The sequence below is a fragment of the Oncorhynchus mykiss genome, chromosome 11 (genome assembly GCF_057628025.1).
Source record: "Oncorhynchus mykiss isolate SJ-2025 chromosome 11, ASM5762802v1, whole genome shotgun sequence".
Lineage (NCBI taxonomy): Eukaryota > Metazoa > Chordata > Actinopteri > Salmoniformes > Salmonidae > Oncorhynchus > Oncorhynchus mykiss.
This window is the reverse complement of record NC_143032.1, coordinates 73,598,541-73,619,433: the sequence shown is the minus strand read 5'-3', so window position 1 is coordinate 73,619,433 and position 20,893 is coordinate 73,598,541. Positions and strand designations below refer to the sequence as shown.

Genomic DNA, 20,893 nt, shown 5'->3' with positions numbered 1-20,893 from the left:
TGACGGACCTCTGAGACTATCACAGTGCAGGTGCATTTATACGGAGACTTGATTACACACAGGTGGATTGTATTTATCATCATTAGTCATTTAGGTCAACATTGGATCATTCAGAGATCCTCACTGAACTTCTGGAGAGAGTTTGCTGCACTGAAAGTAAAGGGGCTGAATAATTTTGCACGCCCAATTTTTGTTAAAAAAGTTTGAAATATCCAATAAATGTCATTCCACTTCATGATTGTGTCCCACTTGTTGTTGATTCTTCACAAAAAAATACAGTTTTATATCTTTATGTTTGAAGCCTGAAATGTGGCAAAAGGTTGCAAAGTTCAAGGGGGCCGAATACTTTCGCAAGGCACTGTATGTATGTATGTATGTATGTATGTATGTATGTATGTATGTATGTATGTATGTATGTATGTATGTATGTGTATATATATATATATATATATATATATATATATATATATATATATATATTGTACTGCTCTAGGGATATAATTGTTGTTTGCATAACCTTATATACTATTATGTATTGATAGTAATGCGCACTGCAGAGAACACCAGAAGAAGAATTATCACAGTGAATGAATGTAATGTTTGTTTGTTTAAATTAATCCCATAAGGGATGGGTTGACAACTGGCGATTTGACACGAAAATAAAATGTAATTCATTCATTCATTAAAATTTTATTCAGACACTCGAGACAGATGGTTGAGAATCCTAAAGGTTGAAGCCGACAGTTTATGATTACACACAAACAATTACATCCCCAGCAGCCTGGATCTCTCCTCCCGCTTAACTGGTTTATTATTCACGGACCTCAAGAGAACTCACAACACACACTCGCTCACGCACGCACGTACACACACAGCATCAACAACTTCAACATACCTATAAGCCAAGTAAGTGGGTGCTACACATTTGTCGAGAATAAATTGAGTTTTCCCCCAATATAATGTAGCCTAAAGCGCTTTGAGTACCTGGCGGAATAAGCCAATGTAAATGTCCTTGTAAAAGACTGTTGTTCCAGAGTCACACTGGACTCACATCTTCGACCCCGCTGATACCCCTTTTACCGCCTTAACTTATAAAATATACTTCTTGCATTGAAAACAGACAGCTCTCCAGCTAGGTCTCCTCTGCACTACATAGCGTGATAAATCTCAACGGCTGCCTTGGATTAATTGAAAAGAGAAGTACTGTACATTGAAAGTGTCTAATGGAATATAGGAAAGCGCTTCTCTCTCCCAGCACATGAATCCAGCCCAGAGCCTGAGCACCCAGCTACTGAGTCAGACTTTCCATTCCTTCTCATGACTAAGAGGGTTTATATCTCCACACAGACAACGGGGGGGGCTGGAGGGGTGGGGTCGTGGTTTATATCTCCACAGAGCAGAGGATGGTGGTTTATATCTCCACAGAGCAGAGGGTGGGGGGTGGTAGTGGTTTATATCTCCGCAGAGGGTGGGGGGCTGGTGGTTTATATCTCCACAGAGCAGAGGGTGAGGGGCTGGTGGTTTATATCTCCACAGAGCAGAAGGTGGGGGGGGTAGTGGTTTATATCTCTGCAGAGGGTGGGGGGCTGGTGGTTTATATCTCCACAGAGCAGAGGGTTGGGGGGGTAGTGGTTTATATCTCCACAGAGCAGAGGATGGGGGGTGGTGGTTTATATCTCCACAGAGCAGAGGGTGGTGGGCTGGTGGTTTATATATCCACAGAGATGAGGGTCAGGGGGTAGTGGTTTATATCTCCACAGAGCAGAGGGTGGGGGGGTGGTTTAGATCTCCACAGAGACGGGTGGAGGGGGCTGGTGGTTTACATCTCTACCGAGCAGAGCATGGGGGGGGCGGGGGGGGGGGGGGGGGGTATATATCTCAAAACGCTAAAATGCTGAGTCTCTGGCGATTCATGTCAGCCATCGTAAGTTTGGTGATGGGGGTGACAGCCAGTTTATAGCCAGTCTGGGGCTGGAGGATGATCAATGTGCTCAGGGCAAGCTGCCATAAATGACCCAGAGAGCAGTAATGTCACCACAAAGCCCCAACCCAGTCTGCATCACACTGATGGAGAGAGAGGCCAGACAACAGAAACAGTACCCAAACGCTTTTGCACAGTGCCCCCCTCCATTAAGGTCTCTCGAAGCGGCGCAGTAGTCAAAGGCATTGCATCTCAGTGCAAGAGGCATCACTACAGTCCCTGGTTCGATTCCAGGCTGTAACTGACTTTCCTAGTTAAATAAAGGTTCAACTAAAACATTTACAAAATACTTTCATTACTTTTTTTCCTTTTACAAAAATTATGGTTTTTAAAATAATTGTCTTGTGACCAGCAATGTTTCTAAGGACAATCCAGTCTTAAGCCACGACCCCAGAAGGACTGGCTGAGAGCCACCATGTGGTAATCACTGGACTGGACCACATCAAATTGTGACCCCCAAAAGTGGATATAATACCAGCAGATTGAGCCAACTTGTATCACTCCATGATGTATCACTAGTCATATTACTGGTTTCTCATTGTCTACCACAAATCTTTCTCTATTTGTTTCTCTATTCAATTCAGCAGACGTTATTGACATGGCCAGTTAAATTACTTACATTGTCAAAATACACTTATAACAACAGTAGTGGGACTAACAGCAATAAGACATCAACAATAATAGTAGTAGTAGTAGTAGTAGTAGTAGTAGTAGTAGTAGTAGAAATGGTATTACTATTAACAGCAACAACATTAGCTCTCTCTCTGTGCTGTTAAGACAGCAGAGCAGTACCATAGACAGGGGAGGGGAAAGGGGGCTGGAGTGCAGGGACATGGCACATACCTCTACGATAGTGACTTTGGCCGCCTTGCACATGGGCTGGTTGAAGTTCCTAGCTGTTTTCCTAGACACACACACAGAGAGACGACCTTAACTCACAATAGTGCTGCACAGTATACAAAACCTCTGTACTTTATCAATAATCTAACATGAAAAACTTTTCAGCACGATCATTTTTGATACATTCGGTACTTCTGTCAAATGTGTCACATCATATAAGGATTTAGAGGATGGAGTCTGTCTAGTAATTTGTCTGAATGTCCTCAAGGGGGCAGTAATAAACTATCCAACTAGCGCTTGCAGCTGACACCGCAGGCCACTTTTGAGAAGCAAGCAGAAACTTCATACCTCCACGCCAGCAACTTGTTGATAAAACTGGCTGTAGAAGCCAACCATGGGAATACTTTGATTACAGAGCAGACGAGGACCAGCCCAACAAAACCAATTAAGCTAAATGTGTTCCAAAATAGTGCAGTGCAAGGGAGGCTTAGTTCCAAAATAACATGAAGAAGCTATTTTATGACATTTGCATTGTAACATTGTCATTATTCTACTAAATTTGAAAAAAGAAAAAATTGTAACAATGACGAACATACACTGAGTGTACAAAACATTAGGAACACCTGCTCTTTCCATGACAGACTGACCAGGTGAAAGATATGATCCCTTATTGATGTCACTTGTTAAATCCACTTCAATCAGTGTAGACGAAGGTGAGAAGACAGGTTAAATAAGGATGTTTAAGCCTTGAGACATTTGAGACCTGGATTGTGTATGTGCGCCATTTAGAGGGTGAATGGGCAAGATAAAAATTGTAAGTGCCTTTGAACGGGGATGGATTTTGCACACAACAGTTTCCTGTGTGTATCAAGAATGGTCCACCACCCAAAGGACATCCAGACAACTTGACACAACTGTGGGAAACATAGAATGCTTTTGCATTACTGTGGAATGCTTTTGACACCTTGTAGAGTCCTTGCCCTGTCGAATTGAGGCTGTTCTGAGGGAAAAAGTGGGGGTGCAGCTCAATATAAGGATGGTGTTCCTAATGTTTTGTACACTCAGTGTAGACAATTCAGAAAGGCACTTCAAAGTGTTTGTATGTCGTTTTGGAACTAAACTATTCATTTATTTAATTAAAATTATTTAGCTGTAATGAATCCTAGGTCTAATGAATGCCATTTGACCCAATATTATGACCATAGATGAGCAAATTAACCCCAATATGTATCAAATGACATTTTAAAAACAGTTTTGTCTGCTCAGTCTCTGACATGGTTTTGCATAAGGAACATTTTAGGTATTCTTCTGCTATTTGATATGGTGTTTTATTTTTTACATGAATTTGAATATAGAATATATTGTATTTGTTCTACCAGTTAACAACATTATGTTCAAAAAAATAAAGCTCAATAGTTATTCTGTGACTTTAGCTAATACGCATTTTTTTGTTGCTGTGGTATCATTTCGGTACCGAGTATCATTTTGGTATCATGATACTAAACCTGGTATCAGTAGAAGTCAAAAATCAGGTTTTGTCCCAACACTCGCTCACAATTGATGGATTCTGGGTTCTGACTTCTAAAATGGGAAATATGGTTAATTATCAGGTATCCTACTGAAATATTGGGTGCAATGGTTTAGAGGGTAGGAGGAAGGTATATGGCTTGGAATGTACTGAGTGTAGGGAAAACGATCACGTGGCAGGCATTGATAAGGGGGAGAGAGACGTGGATTATTGATGAAGGGGGTTGAGGTCAGGTTGGTCGCGTTAAGGGAGAAGGAAAGGTTAATTGCCCGCGTCACTTAATTTCCTGCCTAGCAACAGAGATGTAGTGTATGGAGAGAAGGAGGAGATTCCACCCCAAATTGGGGTACATATACCACCACGATTGGAAAATGTATTTTGGTCGGTTCAGCTGTTCGACCCTCTGGATGAATAAACTTGGTTTGAGCTCTCATAGTGTCCGTCGAGTTATTTCTCTGATAATTAGAATCTAACACAATCATTAATCTCAAATAAAATTGCATTTGTCACATGCTGCGAATACAACAGGTGTAAACCTTACAGTGAAATGCGTACTTACAAGCAACAGGCAACAAGGGAGCAATACAACAGCGACAGCATTAACATAGAGCAATGTTCTCTTTTTCAAATAAGCAACCATTGTTTCAACACTGCCAGTCTTTGCCTGTGAAGTCAAAGGGGATTGTTAGTTGGAAAGCAAATACTGCACCCCTGTGGTGACAAATTGAATTGCATTTACTAGGACATTTTCAGTGTACAGGAGTGTAATTATTCACAGGTTTGAATGCAAGGTTGTAAACAAAACAAACAACAATATGGGTCCGTTTTCATATGTGGACAGAGTGAATGTTCTTCTCACATCCTGACAGACAAGCGAACTAAGAAGAAAGGCAATTTCAGTCAGACCTAATTCTGATTTGTTTTTTGTTTTCTGGAGAATGTTCAATCTCTTTAAGCTGTCTATTGTCAATATCTTAATTCAGTCACTGAGCTTAAAGGCTTGTATCTCCTACCATCAATCAATCTGGCACAGAGCCAAGTGACCTGCAGGCCCCGACTGCTGCTTATTGTGGTAACATCACAGAGTGATTAGAAAGGGTTCAACCTGACCTGGCGAAAGCAGCGATCTAAATCACAGTGACTTGGGTAAATGTGTGTTAAATGTTTATTCCCACAACACTATTATCATGGCTAATAGCCGTAATGATGCACCCTGTCTCTTCAGCAGCATTACAGTCTTAGTGACAGCAGATATTCTAAGGGGTACATGAGCTCCTGACGTCATAATAAATGGCACCCTATGCTTTGTGCAGGGATTCAAGGAGTAGGATGGAGTGGGCTGCCCAGATATCAGGTCATTTTTAGATTGACAGACACAGGTGAATGGAATGGTAGCTACCTGAAGACGATGTTCCCGGCCTTGTCAGCCTTCCAGGCCTTGACCAGAGCAAAGTCTCCAGTGATGGCCTTCTCCATGATGTAATGCCTGCCATTAAACTCCCGCACCTGCCGAACAATGACATAGCAAGCAATTCAAGAGACAGGACCAGAAGACAGCTGGATATGACAGCACGTCGTGTGTGGTTATAAAGCTAACGGTGTGCCATTTCAGCATGTGTTAATAATAGCAGTCAGAGATGGACGTGTGTCTTTGTGTCACACGGTGGTGAATGTCAAGAATCAAAAATCCCACGTTAACATATGTAGCTTAAGAAACAAGGTTCATTAAATCAATAATTTGCGAGATGACATTCATATTCTGACAATCTCTGAAACTCACTTAGATAATACCTTTGATGATACAGTGTTAGCAATACATGGTTATAAGACCTACAGAAAAGCCAACGGTGGAGGTGTGGCTGTTTACATTCAGCACCAGCACAAGCTTTGAGAGGATCTAATGTTAAATACTGTTGAAGTAATATGGCTACAGGTTCATCTGCCTCACCTAAAGCCCATTCTTGTGAGAAGCTGCTATAGTCCACCAAGTGCAAACAGTCAGTATTTAGATAACATGTGTGAAATGCTTGATAATGTATGTGATATCAATAAAGAGGTATATTTTCTTTGTGATTTAAATAGTGACTGGCTTTCATCAGGCTTCCCACTCAAGAAAAAGCTTCAAACTAGTGCCTGCAACCTGGTTCAGGTTATCAACCAACCTACCAGTGTAGTTACAAACAGCACAGGAATGAAGTCATCAACATTTATTGATCACATCTCTCCTAATGCTGCAGAAATTTGCTTGAAAGCAGTATACAAATCCATTGGACGTAGTGATTACAATAGAGTGGCCATATCTAGGAAATCCAAAGTTCCAAAGGCTGGGCCTAATATAGTGTATAAGAGGTCATACAAGAAGTTTTTGTAGTGTTTCCTATGTTGTTGATGTAAATAATATTTGTTGGTCTGTGGTGTATAATGAGGTGCAACCAGACGCTGCACTTGACACATTTATGAAATTGCTTATCCCAGTTACTAATAATCATGAGCCCATTGGGAAAATTACTGTAAAAACTTAAATCCCCATGGATTGATGAGGAATTGAACAATTGTATGGTTCAGAGGGATGAGGTAAAAGAAATGGCAAACAAGTCCGATTTTGATAATTTTTTCATTGGTAAAATTAGCAAATGCAGGCATGACAAAACCCATCCAAGAATATCTGACCAAATTATGAAAGACAAGCATTGTAATTTTGAATTCCGTAAAGTAAGTGTGGAAGAGGAGAAAACATTGTTGTCTATTAACAACTGACAAGCCCCTGGGGTCTGACAACTTAGATGGAAAATTACTAAGGATAATAGCAGATGATATTGCCACTTCTATTTGCCATATATTCAATTTAATCCTACTAGAAAGTGTGTGCCCTCAGGCCTGGAGGGAAGCAAAAGTTATTTCCCTATCCAAGGATAGTAAGGCCCCCTTTACTGGCTCAAATTGCCGACCAATCAGCCTGTTACCAAACCTTTGTAAACTTTTTTTTAAAAGTGTGTTTGACCAGATACAATGCTATTTTACAGTAAACAAATTGACAACAGACTTTCAACACGCTTATACAGAAGGACATTCAACAAGCACAGCACGTACACAAATGACTGATGATTGGCTGAGAGAAATTGATGATAAAAAAATTGTGGGCTGTTTGGTTAGACGAAAAAAGGTATGTGTTATGGATTTAACACCCGCTGCTATATTGTGGAAAAAGAGTTACCTGTCTAACAGAACACAGATCACTTTCTTTAATGGACGCATCTCCAACATAATCCAGGTAGAATCAGGAATTCCCCAGGGCAGCTGTCTAGGCCCCAAAAAATGTCAATCTTCACTAATGACATGACACTGGCTTTGAGTAAAGCCAGCATGTCTATGTATTCGAATGACTCAACACTATACACGTCACTACTACAGCGACTGAAATGACTGTAACAACTAAACAAAGAGCTGAACCTGAACTATTGTTCAGTCATGTAGTCAGACACCCATGCATACCCAACAAGACATGCCACCAGAGGTCTCTTCACAGTCCCCAAGTCCAGAACAGACTATGGGAGGCGCACAGGACTACATGGAACTCTATTCCACATTAAGTAACTCAAGCCAGCAGTAAAATTTGATTGAAAAAAATAAAAAATAAATACACCTTATGGAACAGCGGGGACTGTGAAGCAACAAACATAGGCACAGACATGCATACAAACGCACAATAACATATGCACTATACACACACGTACACAAGGATTTTGTGTTGTGCATATGTGGTAGTAGAGTAGTGGCCTGAGGGCACACACTTGTGTTGTGAAATCTTTTGTGAATGTATTGTAATGTTTAAAAAAATGTATAACTGCCTTCATTTGCTGGATTCCAGGAAGAGTAGCTGCTGCCTTGGCAGGAACTAACTGGGGATGCCTAATAAATACAAATGTGGTGCTAGAAACAACATGGTGGAAGAGGCTGGGGTCTGACCTCTCTCTGTTCGCTGGCGATGGCGATAGTTCCGTCTTTGTTGTATTTGATGGGGGAGCCGCCCTCCTGGATGAGGGTACCGTAGCCTGTAGCCGTGAAGAAAGCAGGAACACCCGCACCCCCTGCTCTGATCCTCTCTGCTAGGGTACCCTGGAGGACAGAGGTCATCAATGGCATCATTACTCAAAATCACTGAACCTGGACATTCAAAACCTCCACCACTAATGCATCTCACTCCCAATAAGTAGAATGGGAAAACTATCAAAGCAATGAAGTGTGCGTTCGCTTGCGTGTTACCTGTGGGGTTAGCTCAACCTCCAGCTCCCCAGACAGGTACTGCCTCTCAAACTCAATGTTCTCTCCCACATAGGAGGAGATCATCCTCTTGATCTGTTTGGTCTGTAGGAGCAGACCAAGCCCAAAGTTATCCACCCTGCAGGGAGACAAAACAAGTTACTACACAGGTTACTATGCACAGGTTACTAAGCACACACAAACACAGGATTGCAAAACCTTTACAAAAAAAAAAAAGGTTTGTTGTGTTATTCATGGTCTAGCTACTGTGGTGTTTACACCTCAATGAATAAGCTACTGTGGTGTGGATGTGTCCAGCTCAGTGAATAAGCTACTGTGGTGTTGTTGTTGTTTCCGGATCAATGAATAAGCTACTGTGAATGTTAACCAAGTGCAACGATCTAGTAAAACATCCTACAATTTGATTTCAGTTATGAATCTGTCTGCAAAGTGAAAAAGCAGAGCAATGGAGAGGGAATGCATACAATGAACCTACAGTATGCATTCCCTCTCTCCCTTCCACTGTAGAGTTGATTCCCTTCTCATCTTTCTTCAACTCTCTCCTTCCCCCTCTTTTTATCCCTTCCTTTAATCCATTATGTCTTGTACAGGGCTCACATTACTCCAAAATGGTTACTTAAGGTCACAGGAAGAGGAGGAGGAGCACCAGACCTCTCTCTGACAGGCAGCTAAGCCACAACCATACACAGATACAGAGACACGCTGAAACAGCTGGACATCTGCAGGCAAGGCATAACAAGGTCACTTGAGTTTATACTAGGATTGCTTCTTCCATTCTAAGATATAACAAAACATGACCCATCATAAGTGGTTTGGTTGTTGGACGACTTCAGATAGTTACATTTTTCCCACTTCAATGGTCTTTGCGAGTTGAAAGACTGGAGTGAGCTACTGCTATACGCTGAGTCGGTGAGCGAGTTTATTAGCAAGTGCATCGGTGATGTTGTACCCCAAGCGTTTATTAAAACATTCCCCCGCTACACGGCCCGCTACCAAAACGTGTGGACTCTCCTTCACTGCAGCCGACGTGAGTAAAACATTTTTAAAAGTGTTAACCCTTGCAAGGCTGCAGGCCCAGATGGTATCTCCAGACCAGCTGGCTGGTATGTTTACGGACATATTCAATCAATCCTTATCCCAGTCTGCTGTTCCCACATGCTTCAAGAGGGCCACCATTGTTCCTGTTCCCAAGAAAGCTAAGGTACCTGAGCTAAACGACTACAGCCCCGTAGCACTCACTTCCGTCATCATGAAGTGCTTTGAGAGACTAGTCAAGGACCATATCACCTCCACCCTACCTGACACCCTAGACTCACTCCAATTTGCTTACCGCCCTAATAGGTCCACAGACGACACAATCACAACCACAATGCACACTGCCCTAACCCATCTGGACAAGAGGAATACCTATGTGAGAATGCTGTTCATCGACTACAGCTCAGCATTTAACACCATAGTACCCTCCAAACTCGTCATCAAGCTCGAGACCCTGGGTCTCGACCCCCTCCCCGTGGAGTGGGTAGTAAGTTTTAAGTTCCTCGGCATACACATTACGGACAAACTGAATTGGTCCACCCACACAGACAGCGTGGTGAAGAACGCGCAGCAGCGCCTCTTCAACCTCAGGAGGCTGAAGAAATTTGGCTTGTCACCAAAAGCACTCACAAACTTCTACAGATGCACAATCGAGAGCATCCTGTCGGGCTGTATCACCGCCTGGTATGGCAACTGCTCCGCCCACAACCGTAAGGCTCTCCAGAGGGTAGTGAGGTCTGCACAACGCACCACCGGGGGCAAACTACCTGCCCTCCAGGACACCTACACCACCCGATGTCACAGGAAGGCCATAAAGATCATCAAGGACAACAACCACCCGAGCCACTGCCTGTTCACCCCGCTATCATCCAGGAGGCGAGTTCAGTACAGATGCATCAAAGCTGTGGTCGAGAGACTGAAAAACAGCTTCTATCTCAAGGCCATCCAACTGTTAAACAGCCACCACTAACATTGAGTGGCTGCTGCCAACACAGACTCAACTCCAGCTACTTTAATATTGGAAAAATGTATGTAAAAAAATGTATCACTAGCCACTTTAAACAATGCCACTTCATATAAATGTTTACATAATCTACATTACTCATCTCATATGTATATACTGTACTCTATACCATCTACTGCATCTTGCCATCTTGATGTAATACATGTATCACTAGCCACAATGGGGCGGCAGGGTAGCCTAGTGGTTAGAGCGTTGGACTAGTAACCGGAAGGTTGCAAGTTCAAACCCCCGAGCTGTCGTTCTGCCCCTGAACAGGCAGTTAACCCACAGTTCCTAGGCCGTCATTGGAAATAAGAATTTGTTCTTAACTGACTTGCCTGGTTAAATAAAAAACATAAAAAAATGCCACTTTTATATGTTTACATTACTCATCTCATACGTATATACTGTACTCGATACCATCTACTGCATCTTGCCTATGCCGTTCTGTACCATCACTCATTCATATATTTTTATGTACATATTCTTTAATTCCTTTACACTGTGTGTGTATAAGGTAGTTGTTGTGTAATTGTTAGGTTAGATTACTCGTTGGTTATTACTGCATTGTCGGAACTAGAAGCACAAGCATTTCGCTACACTCGCATTAACATCTGCTAACCATGTGTATGTGACAAATAAAATGTGATTTGCTGTGAAGAGAGCAGTCACAATGGTTTACAAGGCTGCCTCAAGAGGGTATAGAAACTACTCAATTGCCAAGACGAAGGCAGGCTGGGGCTGCCACAATAGCCTCTGAGTGTTAGTCATTAACCAATGGAAGTGCTCTGGGGTAAATAAAACAATGATGTTTAACTCCAGGTAGCAATGTGTCACCTGCCTTTCTTGTGCCTGAGTGGTGAAACTAAAGCTGGCCTAATCTCAACTGTTTCTCTACCCATATAAGCAGTTCACTAAAGACGATTAACAAGTGCAAGACAGAAGTGCCTATATTGGCTTCATGAAACTCAAGACTACACTTCATTTAGGGATAATTAAGATATATTTGTAATGAATGTGAAAACTTGTGCAAAATCATAGTCTACTAATCACATCTCTTTATTCTTACGATCAAATCTAGTAGGATAAAATAGTCACGCTGCTAATGTTGGGGAAGGTTTGGGACTGGAAAGAACAGGCTTTGTCCTTCACACAACTTCTAGGTCAGCTTGCTCACACCATCTAGGCCAAGAATGCTCAGAACACCAACAACACAGTTATCAAGTCCCGTGATACACACACACACACACACACATCCAATCAGCTTCACTTGGAGATATTGGACAATCATGTCTACTTTAGTTCAGCTAATATAGACAAGTCAGCAGTATACTGCATATCATATATATAAATAAAAGAGAGAGAAAGAGAGAAAGAGAGAGAGAGAGCTTTCTGCTCTTATCTTATTATAATTTCCATATCAAACTGTGCAGAACAGGTGTACTCCTGTTTCTGAAACAGGGGAGGTTGAATGTGCAGCCCACAGCACACACTTCCAAATGAATCATTATCTCTAAATGTGGAGGAGCAATTTTCAAGAATAATTTATATTGGAGAAATGATAACCCCCACGCACAATGGTCTATGCAATCTTACATTCTGTACCTCCAATACAAGTCTGTTGACAGAGCTCAACAAACTAAACACAGTTGTTAAGAACTTGGTGTGCAGATGTTTAGACTACTGTTTCATGCGGTACTGAGTATTTCACAGTATTCCGCAAGCAGTTTACAAACAGTTCACAAGCAGTTTACAAGCAGTTCACTCTAGCTGAAGAAATTAGGTCAAAATGGACATTGTAGGGCAGATGCTTCTGACTGCTCTTTCTTCAACACCTGGGCTGAACTCAAACCTTTCCTACAAAATAAAACACACTGTTTGAACAGTGCTGGCATGAATGTTTAGTGCTTACAACATCTTATGTCATGAACAATATGATGTGTCTGTTGTACAGTAACTCCATCACAAGGTTATGGAGTGAGAGTAAAACAAAGTTCCCTCCAGTTGGTAAAGTGTCCTCCTATGAAAGCTCAGTGGGTCGCCCTAGTGCACACGTGAGGTTCCCGTCTCATATAACACCCTACATAAAGGATCCACTGTATCTGAGAGGGAGAGAAGGAGAGGGAGGGAGACACGGAGAGAAACAGAGAGGGAGAAAAGCAGCAGTTCTCATGGTCCTATCATTTCTCTCGCTTCTCCTAAAGTTTCAGTGTTGAGAAAACTCTGGAAAGAGTCATTATCTTTTCTATTATGTCGATAGCCTAAAAACCATTCCCTCTCAGATTCCGGACGATTATCTGACTAGTAGAAATGTAAAATGTCTAATCTGGGTCGAGTATAGGCCTGTAGCCTGACCTTAAAAAATCCAAAGGATTTTAACTCTAAAATGACTGGTTCTTCAGGTTTCTGTCAAAGAGATTAGGCATAGATGGATAGATGCAAAGAAAGAGCTGCAGGGGAACAGTCAGTGGATGTTTGCACTCTAAAATGACATCTGAAAGCCAAGTATGACCAGGAAATACCAAATACAAGCCAATGAAATCAGACAACGGCCTCAAACAAACCAAATCTAATCACTTTATGGCCCAAGGATACACTGGGAGCTCACTTTCTTTTCATTTTCAATATTGTTTCTTGGGCATTCACTTTCTTTTTGTTGTTATATCATTTTATCCAGCTCCTGTGGCATGTCTGACATGTGCTAAATGAATCTCTTTATAAACTAACACACTGAATACTGCCATTATTAGATTCACTGTCCCACAACTTTACATTACAGGTTGCCAGTCCCACGGTTAGAGCAACGTGAGTAGAGTGGCTAGAGCAACGTGAGTAGAGTGGCTAGAGCATCGTGGGTAGAGTGGCTAGAGCGTCGTGAGTAGAGTGGCTAGAGCGTCGTGAGTAGAGTGGCTAGAGCGTCGTGAGTAGAGTGGCTAGAGCGTCGTGAGTAGAGTGGCTAGAGCGTCGTGAGTAGAGTGGCTAGAGCGTCGTGAGTAGAGTGGCTAGAGCGTCGTGAGTAGAGTGGCTAGAGCGTCGTGAGTAGAGTGGCTAGAGCGTCGTGAGTAGAGTGGCTAGAGCGTCGTGAGTAGAGTGGCTAGAGCGTCGTGAGTAGAGTGGCTAGAGCGTCGTGGGTAGAGTGGCTAGAGCGTCGTGGGTAGAGTGGCTAGAGCGTCGTGAGTAGAGTGGCTAGAGCGTCGTGAGTAGAGTGGCTAGAGCGTCATGAGTAGAGTGGCTAGAGCGTCATGAGTAGAGTGGCTAGAGCGTCATGAGTAGAGTGGCTAGAGCGTCATGAGTAGAGTGGCTAGAGCGTCATGAGTAGAGTGGCTAGAGCGTCATGAGTAGAGTGGCTAGAGCGTCATGAGTAGAGTGGCTAGAGCGTCATGAGTAGAGTGGCTAGAGCTTCGTGAGTAGAGTGGCTAGAGCGTCGTGAGTAGAGTGGCTAGAGCGTCGTGAGTAGAGTGGCTAGAGCGTCGTGAGTAGAGTGGCTAGAGCAACGTGAGTAGAGTGGCTAGAGCAACGTGAGTAGAGTGGCTAGAGCAACGTGAGTAGAGTGGCTAGAGCGTCGTGGGTAGAGTGGCTAGAGCGTCGTGAGTAGAGTGGCTAGAGCGTCGTGAGTAGAGTGGCTAGAGCGTCATGAGTAGAGTGGCTAGAGCGTCATGAGTAGAGTGGCTAGAGCGTCATGAGTAGAGTGGCTAGAGCGTCATGAGTAGAGTGGCTAGAGCGTCATGAGTAGAGTGGCTAGAGCGTCATGAGTAGAGTGGCTAGAGCGTCATGAGTAGAGTGGCTAGAGCGTCATGAGTAGAGTGGCTAGAGCGTCATGAGTAGAGTGGCTAGAGCGTCATGAGTAGAGTGGCTAGAGCGTCATGAGTAGAGTGGCTAGAGCGTCATGAGTAGAGTGGCTAGAGCGTCATGAGTAGAGTGGCTAGAGCGTCATGAGTAGAGTGGCTAGAGCGTCATGAGTAGAGTGGCTAGAGCGTCATGAGTAGAGTGGCTAGAGCGTCATGAGTAGAGTGGCTAGAGCGTCATGAGTAGAGTGGCTAGAGCGTCATGAGTAGAGTGGCTAGAGCGTCATGAGTAGAGTGGCTAGAGCAACATGAGTGGCTAGAGCAACATGAGTGGCTAGAGCAACATGAGTGGCTAGAGCAACATGAGTGGCTAGAGCAACATGAGTGGCTAGAGCAACATGAGTGGCTAGAGCAACATGAGTGGCTAGAGCAACATGAGTGGCTAGAGCAACATGAGTGGCTAGAGCAACATGAGTAGAGTGGCTAGAGCAACATGTACATGTTTGAGAGAGACTCACCTTTCCATAGAAGGGTCATATTAGTGTGTAGCCCAAACTGTTCGGACACTACAGACAGAGGTTGGCAGATCTGCAGTACCGATCTCAGACGAGTCCCGTGACGCTTTTGGAAGTCGTAGAACAAAACGGAGAATAATATTTTGTAGGCCAAACCGATCAGACGCTACAGACGTTTCGTGAGAAGACCGATTTTAGGGATTAGTCTCATGGTCTGACAAACACCACTGTGGATCTGCCAGCATTCACGGCAGATGCGGAAGGATGCGGTGGGTTGAGACCCATCCAATGCCATGGACATCAACTCTAGGGGGTTAACCATTAGGGGGGTAAAGCCTAAAACGGACTTTAGATCAGCAGGGCATCCCCCATGATCCCACGCAGGGCATCTTTACGAGAAACAGTTTAAAATGTTTGATACTATCATGGTTGGAGGCCTGTAATTTAAAACAGATTCTAATTAGCATTAGGAAACACAGGCATTTTCTTAACAGCAGTAAACGAGGTTCGAGATGGAAAATCAATCCATGCTTTTGGGTTACACACAGGCACCTGCATGTGTGTGCAAACACACGCAAACAGACACACACAGAGAGACAGACAGACGCACACACACTTACCCAGCATTGTTGCTGACGGCTGTAAGGCTCTTCACGCCAGTCTTTAATAAACTGTTGATAAGGTTCTCTGGAATACCACACAAACCAAACCCTGGAGAGAGAAACATAAATGCTTACAGTCATTTCTATTAATGACTTATTTTCCTTGGAAAATGACCCTGTGTAGTTAGGCCTTCCTTACACACAGTGGAAACAAGCACAAGCCCAATTCTATTATTATGACATATGGAATCTGTCATATAAGCCCAGTCTGTCGGGGGCAATGACGCAGAATGATTCAGACAGAGCAGCTAAAATTGAGAGCATGGTCCATTATCTAAGAACAGCAAACAAGGCAATGTGTGAATGAACATTTCTCCTACTGAGAAACAGTTTTTACAGAAAAACTACACTTGGATCATATAACACAAGTTTCTCCCTAGCCTATTTGTAGGAGGTACACTACATTGCCAGGTCGCAATTGTAAATGTGAACTTGTTCTCAACTTGCCTACCTGGTTAAATAAAGGTGAAATAAAACATTTAAAATGACCAACAGTATGTGGACACCTGCTCATCGAACATCTCATCTCACAAAATCATGGGCCTTAATATGGAGTTGGTCCCCCCTTTGCTGCTGTAACAGCCTTCACTCTTCTGGGAAGGCTTTCCATTACATGTTAGAACATTGCTGAGAGGACTTGCTTCCATTCAGCCACAAGAGCATTAGTGAGGTCGGGCACTGATGTTGGGCCATTAGGCCTGGCTCACTGCCAAGCGTGTGCAAAGCTGTCATCAAGGCAAAGGGTGGCTATTTTGAAGAATCTAAAATATATTTTGATTTATTTAACACTTCTTTGGTTACTAGATGATTCCATATGTGTTATTTCATAGTTTTCATATCTTCACTATTATTCTACAATAAATAAAATAGTGCAAATAAAGAAAAACGCTTGAATGAGTAGGTGTGTCCAACCTTTTGACTGGTACTGTATATGTGAGTGTTGATTGTGATCAGGTAGGTGTGTCCAACCTTTTGACTGGTACTGTATATGTGTGTGTTGAGTGTGATCAGGTAGGTGTGTCCAACCTTTTGACTGGTACTGTATATGTGTGTGTTGAGTGTGATCAGGTAGGTGTGTCCAACCTTTTGACTGGTACTGTATATGTGTGTGTTGATTGTGATCAGGTAGGTGTGTCCAACCTTTTGACTGGTACTGTATATGTGTGTGTTGAGTGTGATCAGGTAGGTGTGTCCTAACTTTTGACTGGTACAGTACTGTATAGTGCACGTATTAGAAATAACATAATAGTCCCACTTTGCTCTCTGATAGGAGAGGTGAAATGTCCATCATTTTGCTTACACTCCTATTCAATTCTTATAAATCTTAGCCTAGCGGTTAAGTGCGTTTGTCCAGGAATCGGAAGGTCGCTGGTTTGAATCCCTGAGCCGACTAGGTGAAAAATCTGTTGATGAGCCCTTGGCATAGACAGAACTCTAATTGCTTCTGTAAGTCGCTCTGGATAAGAGAATCTGCTAAATGACTAAAATGTACATGTAAATGTTCAGGCGTAAACAGTCTTCAGTGCTGCATTTGCAAGGCATCCCAGTGCCCACAGTGAAGTCTTCACCGTCTCCTGATCTTACCTCCCACTAGGATGGTGGCTCCACTGGGGATGTCCTTCACAGCCTCTGTGGGGTCTGTGTAGAACTGGGACTTTCTCTGACTGGAGGTGGACAAGGAGCAGCCACACATCTGGGGTACACAGAGGAACAGTCCCACAGTTAGACAAACTCTGGCAGCATTCAATAATACTTTACCATATTCAGTACTCTTCTCACAGGTGGATTCACCTCCTCTCAGAATAAGATGTGTGCTGGGGAGTAGTGAAAAACAAAGATCCTGGAAATTCCACTCTGATCTTTCCACGGTAACGGATTGCAAAACAAAGTTTAACAAATCATACAACTCAGTGTACAAGCACTACTTTTTACACTGAACATTTAACAAAAACACATTTACTTGAAGAACAGTGCAGATGCTAAGTTTGGTAACAGACGGACGGCAAAAACAGCACAATCCGATATTCTGTTACAAAACTTTGCATCTGCACTGTTCTTCAAGTAAATGTGTTTTAGTTAAATGCTGTGTAAATTGTTAAAAGTAGTCCTTGTGCATAGAGTTCTATGGTTTGTTTAACTTTGCGATCATTGGATTTTGTTTGGCATACATTTCATTTTATACAGTTTTTTAATCTTAGTTTCAGCATCACTCTGTTAACGTGGAATTTCCCCAGTGCTAGCATTCCATCACAGATAAGGCTGTCGGGTCAAAATCAGCACTTCACATTATGTGCAGTGAGATAAAAACCAACACCAAGAGTATAGAATGTATTCAGTTACAGCACAGAAAAGATGGACCAGGCAGGCAAAGTACAAGAAACAAAAGAGATATGTCCAGTTCACAACACTTTCTCAGCTAGAGTAAGAGTGGCAAGCAGACGGTCTTGAACTGCTTGTATTGGAACTCTGCCAGGAAGCATATTCCTCCAGCTGAGACGTGGAGAGCAGACGGAGACCCTTTAACCTCATCAAGCCTTTCATTTTCTGCCATTAACCCACCGTTCGCTCATCCTTTAACTCCTCTGCTGTAGCTAATTATATCCACCACTGCACTAGTGTAGATGGAAGGTTCACTGGGGGAATGAGGCAGTCTGGTGGATCAACCTCTTGTTATAAATAGAATAGGTCTGCAATTCCCCCCTGATGTAGTGAACTCATTAGTCATTAGTCTGTATTAACCTATGACCAGTTTTACTTTTCACCCATTATCACACCTTTCGCTCTATTATGATCCACCAAACTTTTGGGGAGGAACTATATTCTGGGTGGATTTGTGACCAAATAGAAGATAGTTCATAATAGAAATTTGACATAAGTGGCTTGATTTTGACCTCAGCTCATATAAAAATGAATTGTCAATAGCGAATCAGCAATTATGACCAATCAAGCACGAGGAAAATGCTCCCAGAAGGAAAAGGAAAACATTTCACAAAATAGGCTTGACTGTTAACCTAGGACCAGCATCTTGTATTTAGTCTTGACCTAGACGGAACCTTTCAGGGCGATTAACGACCATTAGCTCTGTTTACGGTTATAACCTACAACAACTTATCTGAGGTCTAACTACAAACTGTACTGTGGCAGCAAAGCCAAACAAAAGCAACTGCATATCATGTGACAAAAGGAGGCGAAAACATAACAATATAAAAGGATTCCTGCACACTGAGAGGCCAACTTCTATAGGTGAAGAAATGCACAATAAAATGTATTGAACAACACTAGCATGGCGTCAGACTGTAATTATCTAAACATTGAGGTGTGTACTGTGTATACCCTCCAATTCACTACTTCTAAAACCGAAATGCAAACACATGATTAAACAATACCCTTATCGGAGAACTGTGTACATTATTTTCTATTATACTACCTGTAGACTATACTTTACAGAGACTGTTCTGAACTGCATTTTTACATGCCTCTACTTCTGGCTGTCCTTAGTGCGCGTGACACGCAAAGGGGAACTGGGTTGCAACCTGCAGCGCAATGTCAATGACCAACATTCTTAGGCTTATGTGTGTTGCTATGTTGGCAGGGTGAATTCTTTACAGTTTAAAGGAGCATTACGGAGAGAGAAAAAATATCGGTAGTCAACATCAATAACTTCCAAATATATTCACTAGATATGTTCCCCAATCGATCGTAATATAGTTGGACCTTATATCACAAAGATTGGGGGGGGGGGGGGGGGTGAGCGAGTGTCTTCAATAGGAACTATCTACTGTAAACATAAAAAACAAACAAATGGAGACATTAAATTGAAATCCAAGGTCCCTTTCTCAGCCAAGGTCATTTGAGTTTTTATGGGTAGTGTAGAGTAGTGTCTACTGCTAGCCACCATGTAGGCTACTAAGATACCAGGACGGGAAATAGCTAACATGGATCATGGAAGCATCAGACATCACGAACATTTATGAAAGGGGTCAGTAGTGTTGAGGTATAACATAACGGATCAGTAGCCAAGTATACGCTGATCGTAGCCAACAGTAAATGCAAATGATGAATTTTGATTTCAATTGCATTTCAGAGAACAATTTAGGGGTTAAAATAGAAGGTGCCATATGACACATTCGCACTAACCTGACGTAGCAGGCTTAAAATAAACACTCGCACAAAAATAGCAACGCTTCCCAATGTATCTATTTAACTGGATGCGTGTTTGTACTTGGTCTATTTCATTGACGCATGTCGATACTAACCTTGTTCAAGGAATGGGTGAAGTTCAAATTGGGTATGCAGGTGGCAGATAGGTTTTTGAAGAATACAGTATCCGCTCGTGATAATACTTTAAGGGCCGCCATGTTTTTGAAGCTAACCAACAGGCTTTCCTAAATGATGAGCAATGTGAGGCTGCGGAGCGGTTGAGTTATGGCGTGCATGTGTGATCAGACTTTGCAGGAACTCACAGTCCCAGCTGGTAAAATGACACTAAAGCTAGAAGGGGAGGGGCGGGGCTAGCGGAGGACGATCAGCGCGAGCAAAAGAGGCTCGGCTAGCTCATTATAATTTAACTGTTTCGCGGCTAGAGAAGAGTCCATAATATAAATACATATGTCCCCTTTTTTATATATATATGCCTCTCTCTTCCTCCCTAGATTTACCTGTTAATAGTTTTTTTCCGCTGGACCTAGTTGACTAAACTTCACTCCATGGTGAAGGAAGTTTCTGATGAACTCCACCAACAGAGTGGAGCAGAGACCAGGCTTTGTGGAATTCAGCTCCAACGACATAGATTCGCCCAAGATCAATACCTTAAAATAAACTTTTAAAAAGTCCTCTCATTGTCAACTGCGTTTATTTTCAGAAAACTTAACATGTGTAAATATTTGTATTAACATAAGATGAATAACTTCTTGGTGACTGGGAGGCAGTATTGAGTAGCTTGGATGAATAAGGTGCCCAGAGTAAACTGCCTGCTACTCTGTCCCAGATGCTAATATATGCATATTGGTAGTATTGTTGGATAGAAAACACTGTGAAGTTTCTAAAACTGTTTGAATGATGTCTGTGAGTATAACAGAACTCATATGGCAGGCGAAAACCTGAGAAAAAGGTTTGTAGTTTTTCAACTCTTTGCCATTCCAATATACAGTGTAAATGGGGTCATATTGAACTTCCTAAGGCTTCCACTAGATGTCAACAGTCTTTAGAACTTTGAGGCTTCTACTGTGAAGTGGGGCGAAAGAGAGGGGATTGAGCCAGGTGT

General features: G+C 42.6%; 1 protein-coding gene across 2 annotated transcripts in view; it reads right to left on the bottom strand.

The window, feature by feature from the left end:
- The window catches only part of LOC110535107 (succinyl-CoA:3-ketoacid coenzyme A transferase 1, mitochondrial), a 95,623-nt gene extending 75,506 nt beyond the window's left edge, over positions 1-20,117 (bottom strand). The window contains exons 1-7 of one of the 2 annotated variants that reach the window (XM_036936256.2): positions 19,887-20,117; positions 17,215-17,323; positions 15,589-15,679; positions 8,613-8,748; positions 8,316-8,465; positions 5,749-5,855; positions 2,825-2,885 (exon numbers count right to left, since the gene is read on the bottom strand). In XM_036936256.2, the coding sequence (XP_036792151.1) occupies positions 2,825-2,885; positions 5,749-5,855; positions 8,316-8,465; positions 8,613-8,748; positions 15,589-15,679; positions 17,215-17,323; positions 19,887-19,988 (756 nt within the window). In that variant the 5' untranslated portion in view covers positions 19,989-20,117. Of the gene's footprint in view, positions 1-2,824; positions 2,886-5,748; positions 5,856-8,315; positions 8,466-8,612; positions 8,749-9,105; positions 9,256-15,588; positions 15,680-17,214; positions 17,324-19,886 lie in introns of those variants that run through there. The other variant, XM_090191112.1, reaches the window with a different exon arrangement.
- Positions 20,118-20,893: the final 776 nt, after the last annotated feature.